We start from the raw sequence: 21338 nt of genomic DNA, 5'->3' as shown, positions 1-21338 counted from the left end.
ACGCGCACCACGAACGAACTGAAGTGCACGTAGTGACGCGACTGTAGCTATTGCACCCTCAGCGAGTCCACCACCTCGTCGGCCACGGCGTAGTAATGCAGCCGAGACACGTACAGCAGCGCCTTACTCCGTGTTGCGACCTGTAGACCAGAATTAACCGGCTCTGCAGTGCCACACAGAGTTTTTCGAGGCGCCCTACGTGTCTTGTTTTTCTTTTCCACCAATGTTGATCCCTTCTTATCCACATTGGCGCGGGAGGACTTCACCTTGAATGGAGCCCGTAATTGTAATTAATGTAAACCTATTTTTTTAATATTGTAAACGGTACTATAGGTATTTAGTTTTGAAATCTAGACTACTTTTGTTAGGCTAATATCTCAAGTTAAATACCACAAATTAGTTAATCATGACCATTTCTTTCTACTTAATATCCGGCGAAACTTACCAATAAAGAACTGAACTGGCTGTTTTTTTTTGTATGCATAGTTAGACGTTTGACCACGATTACACCTAATGGTAAGTGATGATGCGGTCTACGGTGGAGCACGCTTACCTATGAGATACCTATTTACTCTTGGTTTAATTTTTTTTTTCGAAGACTATTTCTCCAGCTGCATGTTGTTATAACCGCTGAGCTGCTGTTAAACGACAAAAAACGAACACCCCCGTAAATAAAACACACTAAACATAAAACGAACGTGGTGATAAATTCACATGAGAAAATCGAATTTCAAATTCAATTGCGCATTACATAATAATCAATCCTTAATGCCCCATAACCACAAATTAAGTAGATATAAATGGAACACTGTATTACAGAGTCCGGCCCAAACGACTCTGCTGGGTGTTGTAAAACGGGCGAAACGGCCGGCTCAAATCCGGCCCTGGAATCATAATGCCGGTGTAAATTAAATATGAAGCCTGTGTCAGATTCGCGGAATTAGCTCCGAACTGACAAAAAGCCCTTATTTTAATGAAAGACTCCCTTATTATGCAATGTTTTTCCGTTAAGGCGAGAATTCGAAAGAGCATTTTTGCGAGCATTTAGGTATGACACGTTTTTAAGAGCCGTGCGCGTGTAAGGAAACTTTAATTAAATGAGAAATCTATATTGAGTAGGTAGGTGTTCTTCATAATATACATTATGCACATAATTTCTAAAAAAAAAACAGTCTAATTTTAGGTGGGTTCTATATGCCTCACTTTACTCGACTATTCGAACTACACGTAGGGTACCAACAAGTTAAATATGTAAAAGCTTGGAAATGCGATTAATTATATTTTGAAACTCTTTTTCCTACACGCTGTGACTGATTACGAAATTGAATTACTCGTTTTATTACATGTTTATTTAAAAAGCAATTTGTCCCTCCATTGTGTCCCTCCGACTCCTTCGAGTTGCCTGCGGGTTGCATAGTTACTTACAAATTAGGAGGATGGAAATTTTTACAGGCAGAGGTGTAGGGAATTAGGGATAGAGCCGGTGTAGTTTTATCGCGTGCCTATACTATTTATTTTAGGGATTGTTCTAATGTGACCTGTGGATATCAGACATGATGAACTGAATGTGTGGACCATGAATGTTGATATGTTTTTGTGTGTGGATAGTTTAAACACATTCTATTTTTTACAAGCTTTTTTTTAACTTGCCTTGTTTGTATGTTAGTTTGGGTCAAAACGTAGAAGCTAAATTGGACCCACTTCCCGGTTTCCGATTGAGCTGAAATTATTCACACATATGTAAATCACGTGACAATGCAATATTATGTTATCATTCAGCTGATCTGATGATGATCATATGGGAACTCTGACTCTGTTATGAAACGTTGTAGGTATCCCTATCGGGTAAGGGGTTTTTAGAAACGCCTCGGAGAGCAGTAGATGACTGTTGAAAGAAAGGTACAGTCGGCAATAAAAGCTTGTGCCAAAAATGAAAATTTTGCAATAAAACTTATTTTCTCAGTGGCCTCTTGGCCATGATTGCTTTAAAGAGTTCGAAATGTCGTCAGGCTCTGTTATCAATATGTGTTGTATAACAGGGGTCAGGCTGTTGGTTGCAATTTTTGAGGTTTTCCATTTGACCAGTTCCATGTTCCATTGTAATAAAAATAGACACCCAGATCGTAAGCATGCACTATTACCTAAGATTTAGTTTTTAGCCTCTCCTCCTGATAATTACTTATTTAGTTTCCACTCGACATAAATCCTCGTGTCCCTACAGAATCGACGCGACAGATGTTTCCAATCGAAAAAGGGTCCTGTCTTGTCACGTGTGGGTTTGCCAAAATTTCCCGAGTAGTTCCCCACAACTGTAACCCAATGACACAAGACTCATTTCACTTTATTTTTAGGTAACACCTACTTGGTTAGATAAGTGTTTACGTAAAGTGAGAGACACCGGACACAGCGGGACGCCTATTTCCGAACGATAGGATTTTGCATTCTAAACGCCAGTCTAGAGTTTTCTTATATGTTGGAAACGAATTTCCTTGGAGCGAATGCGAGTGACACCGCTAAAATTGGAAAGTTAACATGATTTAATATAAGCAGCGTGTGTTGAGAAGTGACTAGGTGCATGTGAGACGCCATAGCTATCGTGCGTAAGCCCCTAAGTGTTATGATGCCTTAAAATTTAAGAACTTCTGGTATGTACCTGGCAGTGGCGGCTGGTGAACATTTCTGCTAGGCAACACTGAGCAAAACGAAACCTACCTTAAAATTAATAGGTACTTTACTAGTAATCAATTTTAGGCAAGTCGGTGGGAACCGGCTTGTACGGACCAGCCGCTGCTGGTACCTGGTACCATTGTATATCTAGTGAATCTAAAGAACTCTTATATTTAACTATCTTTTTTTATTTAAGAAATGGAGATCTGTCATGCTCAGGGAGTAGCGCGCTCAAGCTTTGGCCTTAGACGTCCAGCGGTCCGTCGTCCGCGACTTATGTCTGAAATATTTGGGAGTGGTCTATCTCATATCTCACTTTTTTTTCAAGAAGTTTATGGTTTCTATGTTTTAAAATAAAAATGAAGTTGCATTTTGCTGTGAATTATTTCATCCGAAATGGGTCGCCAACGTCGCTGTTCATTGTGCTAACCAAATGCTCGAAACACGAAACTTTTATTTGCTGACGTTATCAGTAACAGTTACCTAGCGACCGCAAGTCCTGTTGCAGGAGAACTAGTACGAAGTCTACTCGATACGAGTCTGGAGACCAAGGTGAACTGGTGACACTAGTCTGACTCGCCTACACTCTGTGTGGAATAGGAGCATCTAGCCCTGAATGGCCAGTGCATTGTTTCATTGACTATTACAGAAAACGTGTGCCGAGTCAAACAATGTTACGCTGACTGCCATCAAATCAACGATCTACAACAAACAAAGTAATGCAGACCCAAATGCCGTTTTAATAAGAATTGCAATCGCGTGTTCTGTTAAAAACATTTACCTGAAAGGGTAAAATAGAGAAAATTGACACAGGTGTTGTTTTGTTCGGGTCGTCGACTGTTGTTTTAATTTGCATTGTTTTATAATATCGATTTTTCGTTAGGGCAATGTTGACATATTGAAACAATGTTGAGCTAGATACCTATTGGCTAGGTGCCTGTCACGCCCATAGCGACCGCAATTATCAGAGAACGTCCCTTCATTACATCTCATAAAACAACTATAAACTCCAGTTTTGACCAACTCATGATGAGTTGCGATAGCTTTACTTACCGCCTCCATGCACTTCGCACTCAGCTAATACCATAACCACTACGTTATTTTAAGTTCTGCACTGGACGTGGCACAATACGGGTTCATAGTGCATTAAAATTAAGGTTTTCACCTCGGAATAGAGGTAACAAGCATTGTAAAAATCCTCTAAAATACATTTATACTTCGCGTATGTTCGTGTTCGCAATGGTACTTATTATAGACCAATATCCCTTGTACCCGCAGTCTCCAAGATTTTTGAATCAGGGCTTTGTGATAGACTTATAGGGTTTCTCAATAAGAACGGGGCACTCGGTGACGAGCAGTACGCCTATCGGGCGGGCCGGTCTACCGTGGGTGCAGCGCGCAAACTACTACGAACTGTCCTCGACGACTTGGAGGCAAAGCAGCACATGGTCGCTATATTTTTTGATCTATCCCGCGCATTTGATCTGGTTGACCATGGACTTATAATATCTAAACTAGGACATTACGGTATACGTGGTACAGCCTCAGATGTAATAAAGTCGTTTTTAGCTGACCGTAGTCAATTAACAGACGTAAATGGCGACCGTTCTGAGTTTGGATCCATCGGAGACAGATCCGTGCCCCAGGGATCGAACGTCGGGAATACCGTGTTTGCTCTGCTCGTGAACGATCTACCTTTTCCCAGCTCATTTGCTAAATTTATAATGTACGCGGATGATATCTGTGCAGTCGTTCATGGCAACAGTCACGACGAACTGCAGACCAACACGAAAGATGTCATTTTTCAATTGCTGTACTGGTTTGAGTGTAACGGAATGCAACTGAATGTTGCCAAAACAAACCTCATCCATTTTTCACTTACTGGAAAAGCTTTTAGTCTCAATATTGACGTTAACAGTATTCAGGTCGAGACTGTATGTCATTCTCGTTATGTGGGCTTCACTTTTGATAGGGGCTTGCTGTGGGGCGAGCACATTGACGTATTATGTTCTAAATTAAACACCGCATACTACGCCCTATCGCGCTTAAGGCGTACACTATCTTTAAAAAATCTAATCACGGCATACTATGCTTATTTCCATACTCACTTAAGTAGTGGAATAGACCTGTGGGGCCTAGCAGCGGACAGAGACCGCCCATTCATTCTCCAAAAAAAGATTGTTCGGCTAATATGCGGCGTTCCACCGGACGAGCCCGCTAAACAACTCTTTATTGATCTTAATATATTATAACTGTGCCCTCTCTGTATATTTTTGAGGTAGGAAAATATGTGAGAAGAAACCTGCATGAGTTTCAAATCGCAAAGGTCAACTCCGCAAGGAGGAAACCAGGGCTAGCTGTACCCACACACAGGCTTCAGAAAACTGGTAAGTCCCTTAGTGTGATGGGCGCTAAAATATATAATAAAATACCTGAAAAAATTAAAATGCTTGCAACAGACCGTACCTTTGTTCGTGAGTTTAAAACCTATTAAAGGAGTAATGTGTTAGTTTGTTGCGGATATCAAAATGTATTTAACTAGCGTTTTAACTACATTAGGTACTACGTTACTCTTTGGAAAAGATCCTCGGAAATGGATCGAAACATGTCGAGCATTATTTCGACTTAATTAAAACGTGAGTAACCAGCTTAAAATATTTAAATCTCCAGCGTTGTTTATATCTCCTCAATACAGATATATAAGAATTAAAGAGCATAAACTATGCGCGTTATTTAAACATCGTTTACTGGTCATACGCATAGTTAAATACGAATATTGTTTGATTTTATTGACAAAACACTTATATACGCTAACAGCCCTACAGGTTAGTTTATTTTTAACTGCCTTCCAAATCTCAAAGGAAGGGGTTTTCAATTCGTCTGTTTTTTTTTATTTTTTAATGTTTGTTCCTCGACATCTCCGTCATTACTGGACCGATTTTGAAATTTTTTTTTTTTTATTAAATGTATATGCATACAGATTGGTCCCATTTTTCTCAGAACCCAGTTCTGATGATGGAATCCTGGAGAAATCGAGGGAACTCCTCAAATCTGAAAGGCATACATATGGTGATTTTTCTGTTTTTAAAGGAACAGCATGCATTTACGTACGGAACAGTGACATTTGGTGCAGTGGAACTCCTGATGATGGTCAGAATGGAACTCCTCAAATCTGAACGGCACACTTATAGTGACTTTGGTATTTTTATAAGAACAGCATGCACTTACATCCAGAACAGTGACATTTGGTGCAGTGGAACTGCTGATGATGGTCAGAACGGAACTCCTCAAATCTGAACGGCACACTTATAGTGACTTTGGTATTTTTATAAGAACAGCATGCACTTACGTCCAGAACAGTGACATTTGGTGCAGTGGAACTGCTGATGAAGAGTGAGCCGCCCCTGGTTAGAGTTCCGTTCTGATAATCATTCTCATCTGTAAGTACTTCAGAATCATCCAGATTTCAAAATTGGTTCAGAAATGACGGAGATATCGAATAACAAACATTAAAAAATATACAGACGAATTGATAACGTAATCCAACATTTGAAAGTATTGATCACCGAACCCCAAAGGAAGGCGGTTTTTTTTTTCTTAAAAATTATAATATTAAGTATTCCTTTTGGCTGAACATTATACATTTTATTGATATGGGTGTACAACTGTACGTGTTGCCTGAAATAAAACTTTATTTATTTATTTTATTTTATTTTGTAATTATAAAGAACCCTTATTACTTTGAGGTACTTCTTTACATAAGTTATATTATGAAAATAAAAAATACTATTTTTATTGGCAACTGTATTTTTCTTTTATACAAAGCGTGAAACACGAATTAGACGGGCTTTTTCCTAACAAGTTTTTTTTTTTATTTGCCAACATGTGTGACCGGCGACACGTGTGCAGTTCACGCCTGGGAATTGTTTCGTTCGCAATCAAGCGTAGCTCGTTGCTTTTGCTATGTGAATTTGTGTAGGCGCTGACCTGCGTTTCAATTTGTACCCAAACACAAGTGACACAATGGTTGTTTGGACGATTATTTATTTATTAAGTAACTTGGAACAAAATAAGGTAAATAATATAAAACAAAAAATAAAATAAATATAAAAATAAGTACTATAGGACATTCTTACACAGATTGACTGAGCCCCACGGTAAGCTCAAGAAGGCTTGTGTTGTGGGTACTCAGACAACGATATATATACAAATACTTTATATACATAGACAACATCCATGACTCAGGAGCAAATATCTGTGCTCATCACACAAATAAATGCCCTTACCGGGATTCGAACCCCGGACCGCGGCTTAGCAGGCAGGGTCACTACCCGCTAAGCCAGATCGGTCGTCAAATAAACCTCTTTAAATAACTAATCGCAAAATATTGGCCACTTACAAACTATACGAATATAATAAATAATATGCATCATCAACATCATCCTCTTTACGTAATCCGGCATTTGCCACGACTCATATGAGTTTGGGATCTGCTTTGAAAACTAATAACGAATATTAGATTGCAAATATCATAATTTGTTTAAACGCAGTGCAGTTACATTCCTGACAATTTAATCAACAAACTTACCACCAGGTCACCACTGTCACGGTCGTCACGACCATTAACGAAGTTTGTTTAATATTCCACGATGTCAATTAAGATTTTAATTTGTCTAACAAAAAGTAAAAAAGTAATTAGAGAGCTATCCTTGAGAAAAAATTAAAGACAAGGATTTCTTTCAAATTAACGCCTGCGGTTGTGAAGATAATAGGTCCAGCCCGCGTTTATTCTACATCTGGAAAAAATACAACTGATAAATTAGGCAGAGGTGAATAGTCTGTTTTTGTAGATACAGACAGTTTTGGAAAACTTGGAAAAATGATTACGTTTTGGCTATGCAAAAAATGAGTAAGCAGTATACCAGAAAGGAAAATAATAATTTCTATAAAGATCACATAATAATAATTACTATAGACGTGGAAATTGTAGTTTACATGGTGAGCGAGATGCTATCACATCAGACTAAATATGTAGGATAAAAAATATACACACACACTCAACCGGAAATCCATTTTATTTTTATCTATAAAATATACGAAAAAAATAAGTTTTTATAAACCGACGATAAATAAACACAGAGCTGATTACAAACATATTTATATACCGAATATACATAGATGTTTTATGTTTGCTATTCATACATACATATTAGTGATAAATTGATAACAATTTCAAAGGCAAGGCAAAGCAAATAAATAACCGAATAGTTAAATGATTATCTTAACTAACTACTTAACTACTAATCTTATGATGAAACATTTTTGATACAAACAATGTTAAACACTCCCGTCATTTAGAAAATATAAACATAATTTAAGACGAAGAAGATGTGTTTAAATGTTTGGTTATTTGTTTATTTTTTGGAAATCAGTGTGAAGGTAGCTGCTAGCAAGAAAGTTGTGAATGATAATTAGTGTGAATTTAATGGTAAATCCTTTTGTAGTGAATCCCATGGGGTCCTTCGTGTTCTAATTGTTCTTCGTGTTTCGGCTTTGGCACGTAAGGATTTTTGCGAGGATCTGCATTCAATCTGAAAAGAATTACAAATGCTGGCATTAGACTACATTTTAATGTAAAACCAAAGAAGTATAAACTACAGAGGGCCACTCCAATAATATTGAACGTACCCAAATCTTGTTTACCGGTAGAATGGCATACCGCGATTGGTTGATAAAGTAAGTTCGCATCAAATGCGTGATTCGTAACTAGGTAGATGGATTATATTACACGATTGGCTGACATTAAATAGTATGTTCACCAAAATACTGGCCCTATTCTTGCTGTCCGTCTTTAGGAAGTAGATATCTGTCAATGTGTATAACAAGATATCCTTAATTCATTCTATGATAAAGCCACCATCGTGTTAGAAATCTGAGTGTTTGATAGAATTCCTTATGGTCTGATTGATATTTTTTGTCAACACACACAGAAATATCCCAAATTGGTCTAAATAAATTAGTATGGTTATATAATGCTCGTAAAGGCATTTATCGACTTACTTGTAGTGTGCTATAGCTTGTCCGCAGTCCACGTTGTACCACCAGTCGCAGGCGAACTTCTCCTGGTCAAACAGGGTACCGTTAGTGCAGAGGAATGATGCTCCTTGGTGTCCTTCTCGCCCGTCGTGGCACACGTGGTATGCCTGAAAATTGGGAAACAGCCTTATTTTACTTTTTGTTTCCATAGTTATTGTTTTATTAATGTTGTCTAACAATAGATCTATCTTATTTTTAGGTAGCAACTTAGTAGGGTTCTGTCATTGCGCAATTTTCAACTTAATTGTTTAACTCCCATTTTGTATTGTCAGTTGGTAATTTGATACTTGTACTGAAATAAATATGTTATTATCCGATTTGAAGTCAATTTTCATTTTTAAATTATCTATTTTAGTGCAGACATAAAACGAAATGAAATGCCATTTGATTAAAATCTTAGAAAAATCTTTGTGTTGGCCTATAAATATTCATGCATGATAACCTGATAAGCAACGATACAACTACGCAAATACATAAATACTTATTGCAACAACGAAAACAAAATTTAAAAACATGATATGCGCGCTCCCGGGTACGTACTTCCATCTCGCAACAACCCGAACTAGCTGGGCCTTAAGTAAACAAACAAAATTACAATTGCAAGTTATTAAGGGGCAACAAGTCTGGGTCCAACCCTCGAATGTTGTTTTAAACGGTTAACTGTACCCGCAGGCTAGGCACTTGCTGGACCTTTTGTGTCTGCGCTGTGTCCGAATGGATAATTAATCTCAGGCCCGGGGCCAGTTGCATAGGCCCATTGCAATTCGATGCTTTGTTTGTATAAACAGGCTTGGAATTTTAGGTGATGCTCCAATTTAATTTAGCGGTTTTAAGGAAGGGATAACATTTCTTTTAATTTCCCCTTAATTGCTAAGAATGGAACAGAAACTTGAGCAGTTTCATGAAACTCGAGCCTACCACTTATGGGAATACATGCGTGAGTATATGAATGTATATAATAAATTATAATACACGTGCGTTCAGTTTTTTTTTTGTTTTTCCAATTGGTGTTAATAAATCAATACTGACCAATCAAATACAGGCGCAGCCTCATAACAAAATCGAAGATATAGAAACCTTCTAAAGACTTGAATAAATATAGGTAATAACTTTGAAATATCGTATCTCGCTGCAAAAGAATAAGAAGTACCTAAAACAGAAATATCTTACTTATATATTATTTGAAATTCAACAGGGACACCATTAGGAAATAAGGTGCCAGTATCCGGATCACTTTGTAAACAATAAAATCAACTACATATTGTTTCCCTTATTCATTTCGGACATACTCGTAGATTTAATAACTGCACGTGTTTCTACGTCGAAAATATAATACTCATATGCCATCCGCACTTTGATCATTAGGTACGTAATTAATTATTTGAAACGCGTCATTTACCTGACATCCAGTCTCCACATTCGCATACATCCCAGGGTGTACGGGCACATGTGCACACGAGAACCCGGTCTCAGGAACTTCGTGGTAGATGGGGTAGTCGACGCCGGGGATCCCCGGCACGTTGCGCAAGTCTTGCGGCTTCTCGTGCTCGCGGAGGGGCTTGCGGTACACAGCTTGCTCGTAACGGATGGGGTACTGCTCGTAACTCTGAAAAAAAGTGATATATTGAAAGTCAAGAAATTCAAAACTCAAAACATTCATCAGCAAGCAGGTCACAGTGGCACTTTTACATGTCAACATTACAATAAATAATATAAATTAAATCATTACAACTAAAGTGAAAAGCTACTACAAGAGCGTTTTAGAATACTTCTGCATCGCCATCTTTGGGGAAGAAAGGGGAGTTTTATCAGTTTATTAATTTTGATTTCGTTTTATTTGTAGAGCTGCTTTATATATACTTATCAGCAAAATGACAGTGTCTATAATAATCTGTATGTTCCTTTTTGATCAATGTTGGCGTCCATCAAAGGATTCCTTCTCTAAGTGGTCATGAATCTACAACCATCTCTTTCTTTATGATGAGCTTAGTGATGAAATAAAAAGAAGAACTTTGTGCCAAACGCGATCGTCGGCTATAGCTGTATGAAACTCATTTGGAAATGCCTTTTGCTTATTTGGCCTAATACACTAGAAATAGACTACTAAACTAGAGACTAATAAACTAGAAATCGTTTTGTTGGTTACTTTATTTTCAATTCGTAGTCTTTTTGGTACAGTACAGAAGGAGTAGTATAAAACGGACTTGAATTGATGAATGCCAACCTTCCGAGCAGGCCAAGGTGCAAGACGTGGGTTTCGTCATAAAACCAAACTAAAATTGAGTTTGGCAAAGCGATGGCAGGTTTGGCTCGCTGGGTGGACGACATCCGGAAAATTGCGGGTCATAAAGTCATAACTGGATAAGAGTAGCTCAGGATCGGGACAAGTAGCGTACTAGAAAAGAGGCCTATGCTCAGCAGTGGGTGAAAAAAGGCTGATATGATGATGATGATGATGGACTTGTTTGTAAATCGGGTCACGCCAAAGCTGATTTTTATGAGGTTGGGTCTACGCCATAAGGGTAAGAAAGCTGAATTTACATCGGTGACCTCTCAAAAGCATACGACTTCAGCAAGATTCCAATGATACCGTCGTTATCTGTGTCGAGGAAAAAAAGAGCTTTACACGCTGAACTATGCTGGAAACGAACGTCCGGCATATAGATCTCGGCATTTTGAGTTGGTCGCAGACAGTTTATTAGAAAATGCGGTTCTGTTTTTTGCGTCTTGGAACCACTGAATAATTTTCCATGTGCTATACGATACGTGCAGGACATGTTTGCTCCTGATCGGTGGGCTAAAGTAGCAACTGAATGGTTACTTGCCAGTGATTGGAACCACAGAGAATGGAATGAAAAGCTTCATTTCCTGCAGAACCAGATCAGCAACGAAATTAGGATCATGCAAATTGAAGCAAACCTGGGTTACCTGGGGGCGTAAGGTGCAAAAAACAATCGCCTCCTATTCAATCTGCTGATTTACAGTCTTACACACAGCGGCTATAAGCAATTTGCCGACGCGGTGGGCACGTGGGTATTTTGGAACGGACAATATTTCGAGGAGCCATGAAATCTTGAATGGATTACATGGTGATCTAGATGAAAAGATAGCAGAAGATCCAACAGGGAAAGTTCTTAGCTCTCCAGATGTGGTATTCTCGTATTGCTGTAAACAATTGTGTCAAGTCGTATGCCAGATCAATGTCGTCACGATCGTAGATCTTCCCCCATATCCGGTTTTTGCATCTTTCTTAGTGCTTAATACAGAATATTTTAATAAAAGTAAATTATATATTGTATTGGAAATTGCATAAAAAGTCCAAAAATGTAATCAAATACTAAGTTTGAGCAATTTATTAACCACCAAGGTCACGCTGATTTCACGCCGATTAATAATCGGCCGTGACGATGACGCCACCGGCGATAGAAGAGCTGGCAGCTTCCTCGCTCAGCGTATTAGGTTGACAATCCAGCAAGGAAATGCTGCCAGCGTCTTCGGTACTACGCCACAGGGGCCGTTTTTAGATTTATTTTAGTTTCATTTTAGATTTATTTAGTTCTAAAATTAAAATTAAACTAAATAAATCTAAAATTAAACTTTAAATTATAATTAAAATCAATTTTAGATTTATATAGGTATTTAATGACTTTCGTTTTAACACTTTTTACATACATACATACAATCACGCCTGTTTCCCATATAGGGGTAGGCAGAGCACATGAAACTGCTAAAGTTACAGTGCCACTCTTGGCAAATAAGGGGTTGAAAGAAAACGAAACTGTGGCATTGCACACTTTTTACTTTAGAAATAATCATCTGTCAAACTAAATACACGTGACATATCATATCAGTTAAAATCAAAAGTTACGAAATAACAACATTTAACCTGACAAGATATAAATCACAAGACGACATTGACTTACTTATACATATAATGGTTACGTACCACAATTAACTTTCTAGTTCATACGAACAGAACTAGTTCTAAAGACGTAATGGGGACTACCTACCTATATAACAGCTTTATGCAACTTCGCAATTGTTCAGAGAAGTTCAATTGTTTTATTGATTCATTCGTTTTAATATTGTGATTGGATTGAAGTGATATCAATTAATGTAGTACAACATTTACGTAACTAATTGGCCTTTTAATAAATACATTAAAATGTCAGTGTATCAATCCAATCGGGCGGTTAGCCTGCCTATGAAAACTTTGAATTCCAGGTAGCGCATTTATTTTTTTAGGCGTTTTCACCGAATGGTTTACCGGAAGATCAGCGCTGGAAGTCGCCAGCAATATGCTGAGGTTAAACCATTTCATGACACCTTCTCGTTTTTATGTTTTCCTATTTGTAATATTTTTCTCTTTTGTGTGTGTTTACGAATAAAGTTTATTCTATTCTATTTTATCATGGAACACCTACCTATAGTCCCAGCGGTCCCATTCCTTAGCTTTCAAGCACATACCTTAAGCTTTCTTTAGCTTGCTATACTATGGGGTTAGCTAAGAATATTCCTAAAACATTATTTATCTTGAACAATACTAGTCATAATAACAACTTTATTCATACAGATACATAATTTTAAATAGTCTCGCAAAGAGATGAGCACAGTTCTTAAAGATTTTTTTGCGTTAAAGTTTATAACCGGTAATGTTTTCGTGTACCCTTCTGAAAATATTGCCTCTCCATTAAAAAATCATGTAAAATATGTGGTTCATTTATTATGTAAACAATTGTGATTACGAAATTAATCCCTCTAAATAACGAGTCCTATATCCAGACAATTGCAAAACAGACCTTTCGAAAAGCCCTGCGAGCGAGCCTCACGGCCGCCCGGAGTTGCGCAAGCGACTCCGGCCCGTTTTCGAGTACTTTTCGATCAATATACTTCTATGTAGCTCACAGACAGTTTTAAAAAGTAGATTTTGGGGTATTTAAGTGAAATTTTAAAAAAATAAGTAAGTATTCTATTAGTAGTAAAAAATAAGTAACTAGAACTATAACTGTAGGTTTGTAACTCATCAACATATCAATGATAAATACATTTTCACCACACCAACTGGTGAAAATCAATTTTGCTATTCGAAAACGGATAGCAAAATTGCATTTTATCCACAAGAGTGCAAAGTAATTTCATACAAATTTTAACTTGATGCCTTAAGCTGGCTGGTAGAATTTACCTACAAATAATTATTTTGAATCATGAACATTGAATAGATTGCTTGATTTGATTTAGTTTGATGTTTTATAGTCCGTATTTTGTTCGTGTTGGTGTGGTAAAAATTTTGTGTTTCACTCGGTGGCAAAGTTTGTTTAACCTACGTGCCTTGAAACTTTCACAACGCTCAAGATTCCACTTTTTTAACCACTCGCTACGCTCGCGGTTCAATATTGGAATCTTTCGCTTGCTCGGGTTTCAATATTGGCACGTGCGGTTAAACAACAACTTTGCCCCCTTGTAAAACAAATAACTATTTACGCGTTTCTATTCAATAATGTCACCAAAGTGAATGCTTATTTCATTAATTTATAGGACAAGTAAGTATTTTAATTAAATATCACAGCTACCTATTTATATTCTGCCATGTACTATCAGCTCAGCTGCAAAAGCTTTCTCCATGCACTTTTGCAGCTGATAGTACATAAAAGGTAGACGCCTAGTTCAAAGAGTACAGATGGCAACTTACTTTCATTTACAACGTCAGGTATAAAAAAAAACGTAAATTAATATCCAGCAACGTTTAATATTAAACTTGCTCTGAGTAAGAACACAGAAAAACTTGGTGGGAAGGTAAGTATTTTATTACGCGCTAACAAACTTGTAATTTTCTTAGTTATTACCTCAAACTTCAGAGTCTTAAATAATTAAAATAATGATTCCTGCCGTATTTGTTGTTTCTTTATCCGCAACTTTGAATCCGGTAAGAGGGCTTGAAAATGATGTTAACAAGTTTTTTTTATCTTAGGGCAGTTTAGGTATTGCAGATGCCAGGAATATTCGGTGAATATTTTGATGTTCACCTTAATTGGACACTGCTATTATGTAGTCGGCCGAATATGTATATTATGTTACAACTAGATAGACAGAAAATGTGGTATTTGGTCAATACTTACATTGAAAAAAAAATTATATGTCAAATAATAATAATTAAAATAATGACGGAACGAAAAATAATCGATGCGTAAATTTGGCATCGTTTAAATGAAAGAAAACTTATAATTGTTTTTTGTTCTACAGAACTACCTACACAGAATTTAAACACGTTCGCTGCGGCAAGCCAAAACCTTAACCCAAAATGTAGTGCGTTACGAGGCCCAATCCGCCCCGTAATAGTTTACATCGTAGTGCGTTACGGGTATAAAAGTGCCCCGTACACCTAAGTCTGTTAAAAGTGCTGTAAGTTCCTGAAATATTAGATTTTCCAAAATTTTTTTCGACTAACTGTAAGAGTATGAAATTTCCTACGTCTCATTATCCCCGCACGTGGATACGATAAAAACTCACAAAATTATATAGAAAAGAAAATACGGGGTTATTTTATCCCCGTATCGCACTAAAATTGAAAAAATACGGGGCTTAGTACATCCCGTAACGCATGTAATGTATTAAGGTCGATAAATTAGTAGTGATGGGAAATAAAAAAATCGATGTATGTGCTGTATTAATAAAAACATTACACATCAAAAATATGATACTTCGCACTCTTGTATTTTTGTGAAAGTAGTTAATATAATTAAGTTACAAAGATAAATAAAATAAGATAAACCACCACCGTTTTTTACGTATTAAAAACATATATTTAATTACCTGCCTGCAATTAGATGTCAATTTGTGATGATTTTGACGTTTACTGTGTGGGATAACCTTTGTTTTTGGAATATAGTAGTTCTAACGTGTGGTTCGAGCGCTTCATTTTTAATTTGCCGATAACAAGTATTTCAGTAAGCACTGCACTAGCGATACTGTGCCCGCAACCCCGTACGGGCCAGCAAATTCTTTTACGGGGTTCACGGAGACCCGTATCGCACTAGAAGGTAATTTTTGTCCCCTGGTCGGTACGGGGTTCCTGAGACCCCGTATATAATTAATATATCAATAAATAATACTTTTGAACACAAATCCAAATGTATATTTGTCATTTTTGTAGTTGTAAAAATGACCAAAATACAGCTTCCGCACCAGCGGAGTGAACACGATTTTTCTCTCCCGCACTGAGTGATGACAGCGTACGGGGTTCAAAAACCCCCGTAACGCAGTGAACGTGTTAAAAATACTATATCAGGCTAAAATATATAATATGTAAGTATGTAGGTACCTATAAATATCCGTTCTCGAGACCCGTATACTTCTAAAAACACTTCACTCCCGGTTAATAAAAACGACTTCCGAGATCAAACAGACACTCGCTCATAATTCAATGAAAGCTTGAAAAAAATCCTCGATCGAGGTGAGAATTTGTAAAATTACCCTTGAATACCAATTCTGTAGCGACTCCAAGTTTGAAACAATTTCCACTTTGAACAGCTTGATCAAAGAAATGGAACTAAAAAACAGGCCTTCTGGTACGAAATTCAGAGTAAATTCAACCAACAGTAATTTGCCTTTGAGGGCTCTGGGAGGAGAGAAAATTGCAAAAGTTAGAGCTCCCTTATGAGGAGGGAGTTATTGCTACTAGATATTTAAAGGTCGCCTGCGCATAGGGGACAAGTTAATGATGGGTTATGTCGGTTTACTTATCAGGTTACACTACACACACTCGTGCAAACATACGACATCGTGATTCGAACTTTAATATACGTGAAATATTAGATCTAGATGGATCGGATATATCAGTATTAAAAATTAAGCTTTGATTGAGAAAAAACCTCACTTTTGACACCAAAATATTGGTATCGTATCATTATCTTAGGTACCTACACCCATCGTAGAAGCATTGTTCGAATATGGAACGTATTAGAGATATCGTATCGTATCAACCTATTGAAATCAAACAATTGCCTGGTAATTAATTAGGTAGCTAGACTGTAGTGCGTTGTTTTAATACAGGATTGTTTTGTCCCATACATATTATGTAGACAGACGCAAGGAACAATGTATGGTATTAAATAAATTACCTACATAATAAATTGACATAATAATACAGGTATAGAGGCACTGCCTAAAGATAGAAATCATCTTTATAAAAACAAGGTGAAGCGTATTAGTATATTATAATTATAACAAAAGTAAAACAATTGTATTTAAAAATATTTTAAGCGGGTTACTCGCGGGTGAGTCTCACGGGAGTTTTATAGTTAAAACAATTGTAGTTCTAGTTCACAATAGTTTTCCGTCGTATTTTATCGGAATCTTTCGTATTGGTCGTGCTGGTTCAGTCAAAGTTAGCATCTATACTGAGACTAACTGAATTAGCATGAAAATACGAAGAAAACGCATTTCGCAGTACCTTTGTACCTTTTCGCAATCGCCAATTACAATAGTTGCTGATGACTTGTCAAAATAGCAATTACACCTTTAAAGATCAATCGAGGCGAAACAATTATATTGAAACAGGAAATCAAAGGATTATTTCGATAGTAACTAATTACCTACAGTAGGGCTGTAATGTAATCTACCAACCCTAGTGAAGACCAAAAGTAGTTATTTTAAATGAAACGATAATTTTACGATATCCTATTTTTAAATGTCTTATTTTAATTTCCATTTTATGCAAAGTAACCAATTTATTTTCGATTGAAACTTTAAATACTCGGTGTATCCCGACCTTAATTGCCATAATTTTGATTTAAACGGCAATTACCAAAAGTTTACTGTTTGCGAATTATGAATCGCTTTTGTGAAAGTTTTTAAAATATTAGGGGCCTCGTCCTTTTGTTCAATAGTGAGTTTTAATTTAAATTACCATTTCATACTTGTATAGTCGTTTATAATTATAATTTATATCACTGTTTTTCAAACAGTTTATAACGGGACTCCGGGACAAGATTTTTTAAGCGAGGAGTACGTGGATATTTAAATATAATAGATTTAACAATAAACTCTTTTTTTGGGGCATTCGTGTAAAAATAATACAGAATTCATCCAAAACAGGTGGGCTAGTCTGGTCCAATCATGATAATAAATTAGTCTAACGGGGGGCACATTTTCGCCACAGATTTTTCCATGGTTTGTTAAGGTCCCTTCTTGCCAAGTCTATAAGTTGTTATAGCGGACGTATAAAAATGGGCAATACACATTCGCCTGTTACAAGCTGCCCGCCAAGAATATTGAAATACTTAGTTCTGAGGAGAGCTCATGTGTGGAATTACACTTTTCTTTACCTTAGCCCTCCCTGTGCGATATCTGATCTTACACAGTTTAAAACAACTGACTGCAACTCCTGCTTCAATTTCCTTTCATCCCGAATGTTCTCAGAAGTTACCTACTTACGCACTCATCTTCTTAGTAATGCAACAAAAAATAAATGAAATTAAAGTTTCTTATCAAGTTGTTCAAGCATCTTTTGCACCTCAATGATAAAACATAAAATTCTTATAGAAAAAAAACCGGCCAAGAGCGTGTCGGTAGGGTTCCAATTGGTTGACTGTACCTACTAAGTAATTTGAGAAAGATGAAAAACATAGATAAATTGTTTTCATACATCTTCAATTTAATGAGTTAAATAGGTGTCACCTATTTTTAACCCTCGACGCAAAAACGAAGGGGTGTTATAAGTTTGACGTGTCTGTCTGTGTGTATGTCTGTCTGTCTGTCTGTCTGTCTGTTTGTTTGTCTGTCTGTATGTCTGTGTGTGTGTCTGTCTGTGGCATCGTAGCTCTCGAACGGATGAACCGATTTTGATTTAGTTTTTTTTGTCTGAAAGCTAAGTTAGTCGGGAGTGTTCTTAGCCATGTTTCATGAAAATCGGTCCACTAGGTCGCGGTCGGGGGTTTTTTCAAAATTTTAATTTTGTGGTTAGGTTAGGTTATGATATAATTCGAATGAACTTTTGCTTTTATTTTATTTTGTTTTCGATTACTTTTATACTATGTATTTTAAAATAAAATAATCTTCGATCAGAGCGCTGCAGTCTGAGACTAACACGTAAACGTGTTAGCGATACCGTTCGATCTGTCCAATTCCAATATTTGTTTTCGTTCAACTCATTGGGGTTAGGGTTGCTTCCGTACCGACATTATTGCCTACGAGTTGGAAGCGTTTGGTAAGTAGATCATTCTTAACAGAAATAATGTACACAACTTTAGGTGGCACTTGAGTTTGTGAACCTAAATATATTTACACGTATTTACATTTACATTATACTTTACATGCATAGTCTGAAACTTTAGTTTCTTATAATTGAGTTTTGCCCAGAATAACTCATTAATGCCATATCAACAGGGTATATTTGTATTACCTGCAATGATTTACGGAATGACTATAATAATATAGATCTCACTAAGATTTTTTTTATCATGGGACTTTCATTCACAAATCACGAAAAAAATCTACTACTCTCCCATAGAAATTATCAACGTCAGATAGCAAATATTTTCTCGCATTTTGTAGGTACACAAGTATATTTATATTATTTATAGTCACTTAGGGGTCGAGCGCAATTATTAACATTATTTTCTTTTACGCGACGTTTTGACCAGGTTGCACTGGTCGTGGTCTTCCGTAGCCACGGTAAGATAGGTATCTTTAAATATGTTTTTCCCCTCACTAGCTCGGAAACATATGTTTTGCCCTTTAATACCAGCGGGTAAAAACGCATTTTATCCACTAGTGGGTAAAGTAATTTGACCTTGAATAAAGTCAAATTAACTGCTTTATTAAAATTGATAAAAGAAGGTGAATCTAGTAATAAAGATGATTTACCACCTGTGGAACTACTGGAAGCAGTGATAAACGCATTTTTTGCGTTATAGTTTCCTCGCTATAGTGAGGGGAAAAGTTTTGTGTTACACTCGGGTGCAAATGTATTTTACTTCTCGTGTATTAAAAAACTCGCAAGTTCAGGATCCTATTCTCGAACCACTCGCTTCGCTCGTGGTTCAACTATAGAATCCTTTCACTTGCTCGTTTTTCAATTCCACACTCGGCGTTAAAATACAACTTTGCCCCCTTGTATAACAAATAACTATTATATTTTCTACTTTTTTTTGTAACTTTGATTTTAGGGCACAACCTATATAAATTATTGCAGATGTGTAAAAAATATGTTCGTACATAAATACATGTATATATTATGTAGGTACCTGCAGATATGCAGCGTCCGAGACCAGCCCACAGAGCAACGCGCCGGTCAGCGCCCGCAGAACTGCCTTGCCCATTTCCCCGCACATTTTGCCTACGAGTATGTCCTACACTTGTTTGCACAGCGGCCGCAGAGAGACTGGTTGACGCGGGTGCATGTAGCGACCGGCGAATTTGTGGTAGGAGCGATTGGGGGGTAATGTTAAAATATACTAAATGCGAAATATGCCCTGGAGCGGCATTTTTTAGAAATGACAAAAATAATTGATTGATGCATGTCTTGGCCTTTTGTGATCCATTTATAACGCGATTTATTTTAATTTGTTAGTAACTAATAAGTTAACAATATTTTTATAACAACATTCTTTTTGAATAATATATATTCTCAAAAAATAGAACCCAGTGATAAATGATATAAAAGTAGAAATGGCTGATGACCAGCAATAATTTATATGGTGAATAGGTAATACTGGCCAACTTTTACTAAGAAAGCAACCCAGGAAAATCTGATAATTGAATAATTAATTTTTATTATGTTTTCCTACGCAAAACAAACATACTAATCATTCCCTTACCATTTCCTAAGCTACCGTGTTACATCAAAAGTGCGTGTAACCCATTTACGGTATCCTATAATTTGATCGTAATGCCATCAACCTCGTGAGGTCACCCGATGAGGAGGGCTTCATTATCCACTCTTGCGCAAGGACCGGCGAGTTGGCCAACATCCCGACGGCGGGCGAGCGGTGCCGGAGATTCGCGAACTTAAGTAAGGATACTTAGTTTCAATTTTAAATTTCGGTCTCTTACTTGGAGACCTATTTTATGGACGGAGCAATTTTTGCTTGAAAAAATGTGTCTGAGATTTTGTTTGGTAGACCATGTTTAACTATCAGTAATAAATCCGGATCTATTTCATAATGAGTTATCACTTATTTAAATCAGAATATAGGCCTCCAGTAACGGCTAGTTGATGTAGGTATATATCAAATACATATTTATTTATTAAATCTTTATTATTGTACATATAACATTTATATCTTGTTGTTTTACATATTGTATTTTTTATTTTCTTCTGTAAACCCCTTTTGGGTAAAAGCCTCCAGCTGTTTAGATCTGACTTTCTCTCTTGGTATGTTTTGCCATTCTTTGCCTGCAGTAGCAGCCACAATGTCATCCTGCCATCTGGTTAGTGGATGTCTTCTCTTTCTTAAGTACATATGTATTTTTTTGATCCCTGTCTAAACATAGATGATTAACTCTCATTCTTCGATATAAAATACAAATGATAGGATTAACTATGATGTTAGAATTATTAGTTTATTTTACCTTGT

The 21338-nt window shown here is 36.8% G+C and overlaps 1 protein-coding gene across 1 annotated transcript; it reads right to left on the bottom strand.

The window, feature by feature from the left end:
- Positions 1–7724: 7724 nt before the first annotated feature.
- On the bottom strand, positions 7725–20136 carry LOC125229000. Its single transcript, XM_048133760.1, has 4 exons — positions 20007–20136; positions 10163–10369; positions 8728–8870; positions 7725–8258 (listed from the first exon to the last, which is right to left on the bottom strand). Exons 1-4 carry the CDS (start codon positions 20091–20093, stop codon positions 8150–8152), a joined length of 546 nt encoding a protein of 181 aa, XP_047989717.1. The 5' UTR covers positions 20094–20136; the 3' UTR covers positions 7725–8149.
- Positions 20137–21338: the final 1202 nt, after the last annotated feature.

The sequence above is a fragment of the Leguminivora glycinivorella genome, chromosome 8 (genome assembly GCF_023078275.1).
Source record: "Leguminivora glycinivorella isolate SPB_JAAS2020 chromosome 8, LegGlyc_1.1, whole genome shotgun sequence".
Classification (NCBI taxonomy): Eukaryota; Metazoa; Arthropoda; class Insecta; order Lepidoptera; family Tortricidae; genus Leguminivora; species Leguminivora glycinivorella.
The sequence above is the reverse complement of the archived record's forward strand: the minus strand, read 5'-3'. Positions and strand labels throughout refer to the sequence as shown.

Coding starts and splice junctions, on each gene's coding strand:
- LOC125229000 (XM_048133760.1), bottom strand. CDS start 20,093: ATGTGCGGGGAAATGGGCAAGGCAGTTCTGCGGGCGCTGACCGGCGCG. Junction 8,871..10,162: donor ATGTGGAGACTGGATGTCAG/GTAAATGACGCG, acceptor CCCAATTTTCAG/GCATACCACGTGTGCCACGA. Junction 8,259..8,727: donor CAAGCTATAGCACACTACAA/GTAAGTCGATAA, acceptor AATTCTTTTCAG/ATTGAATGCAGATCCTCGCA.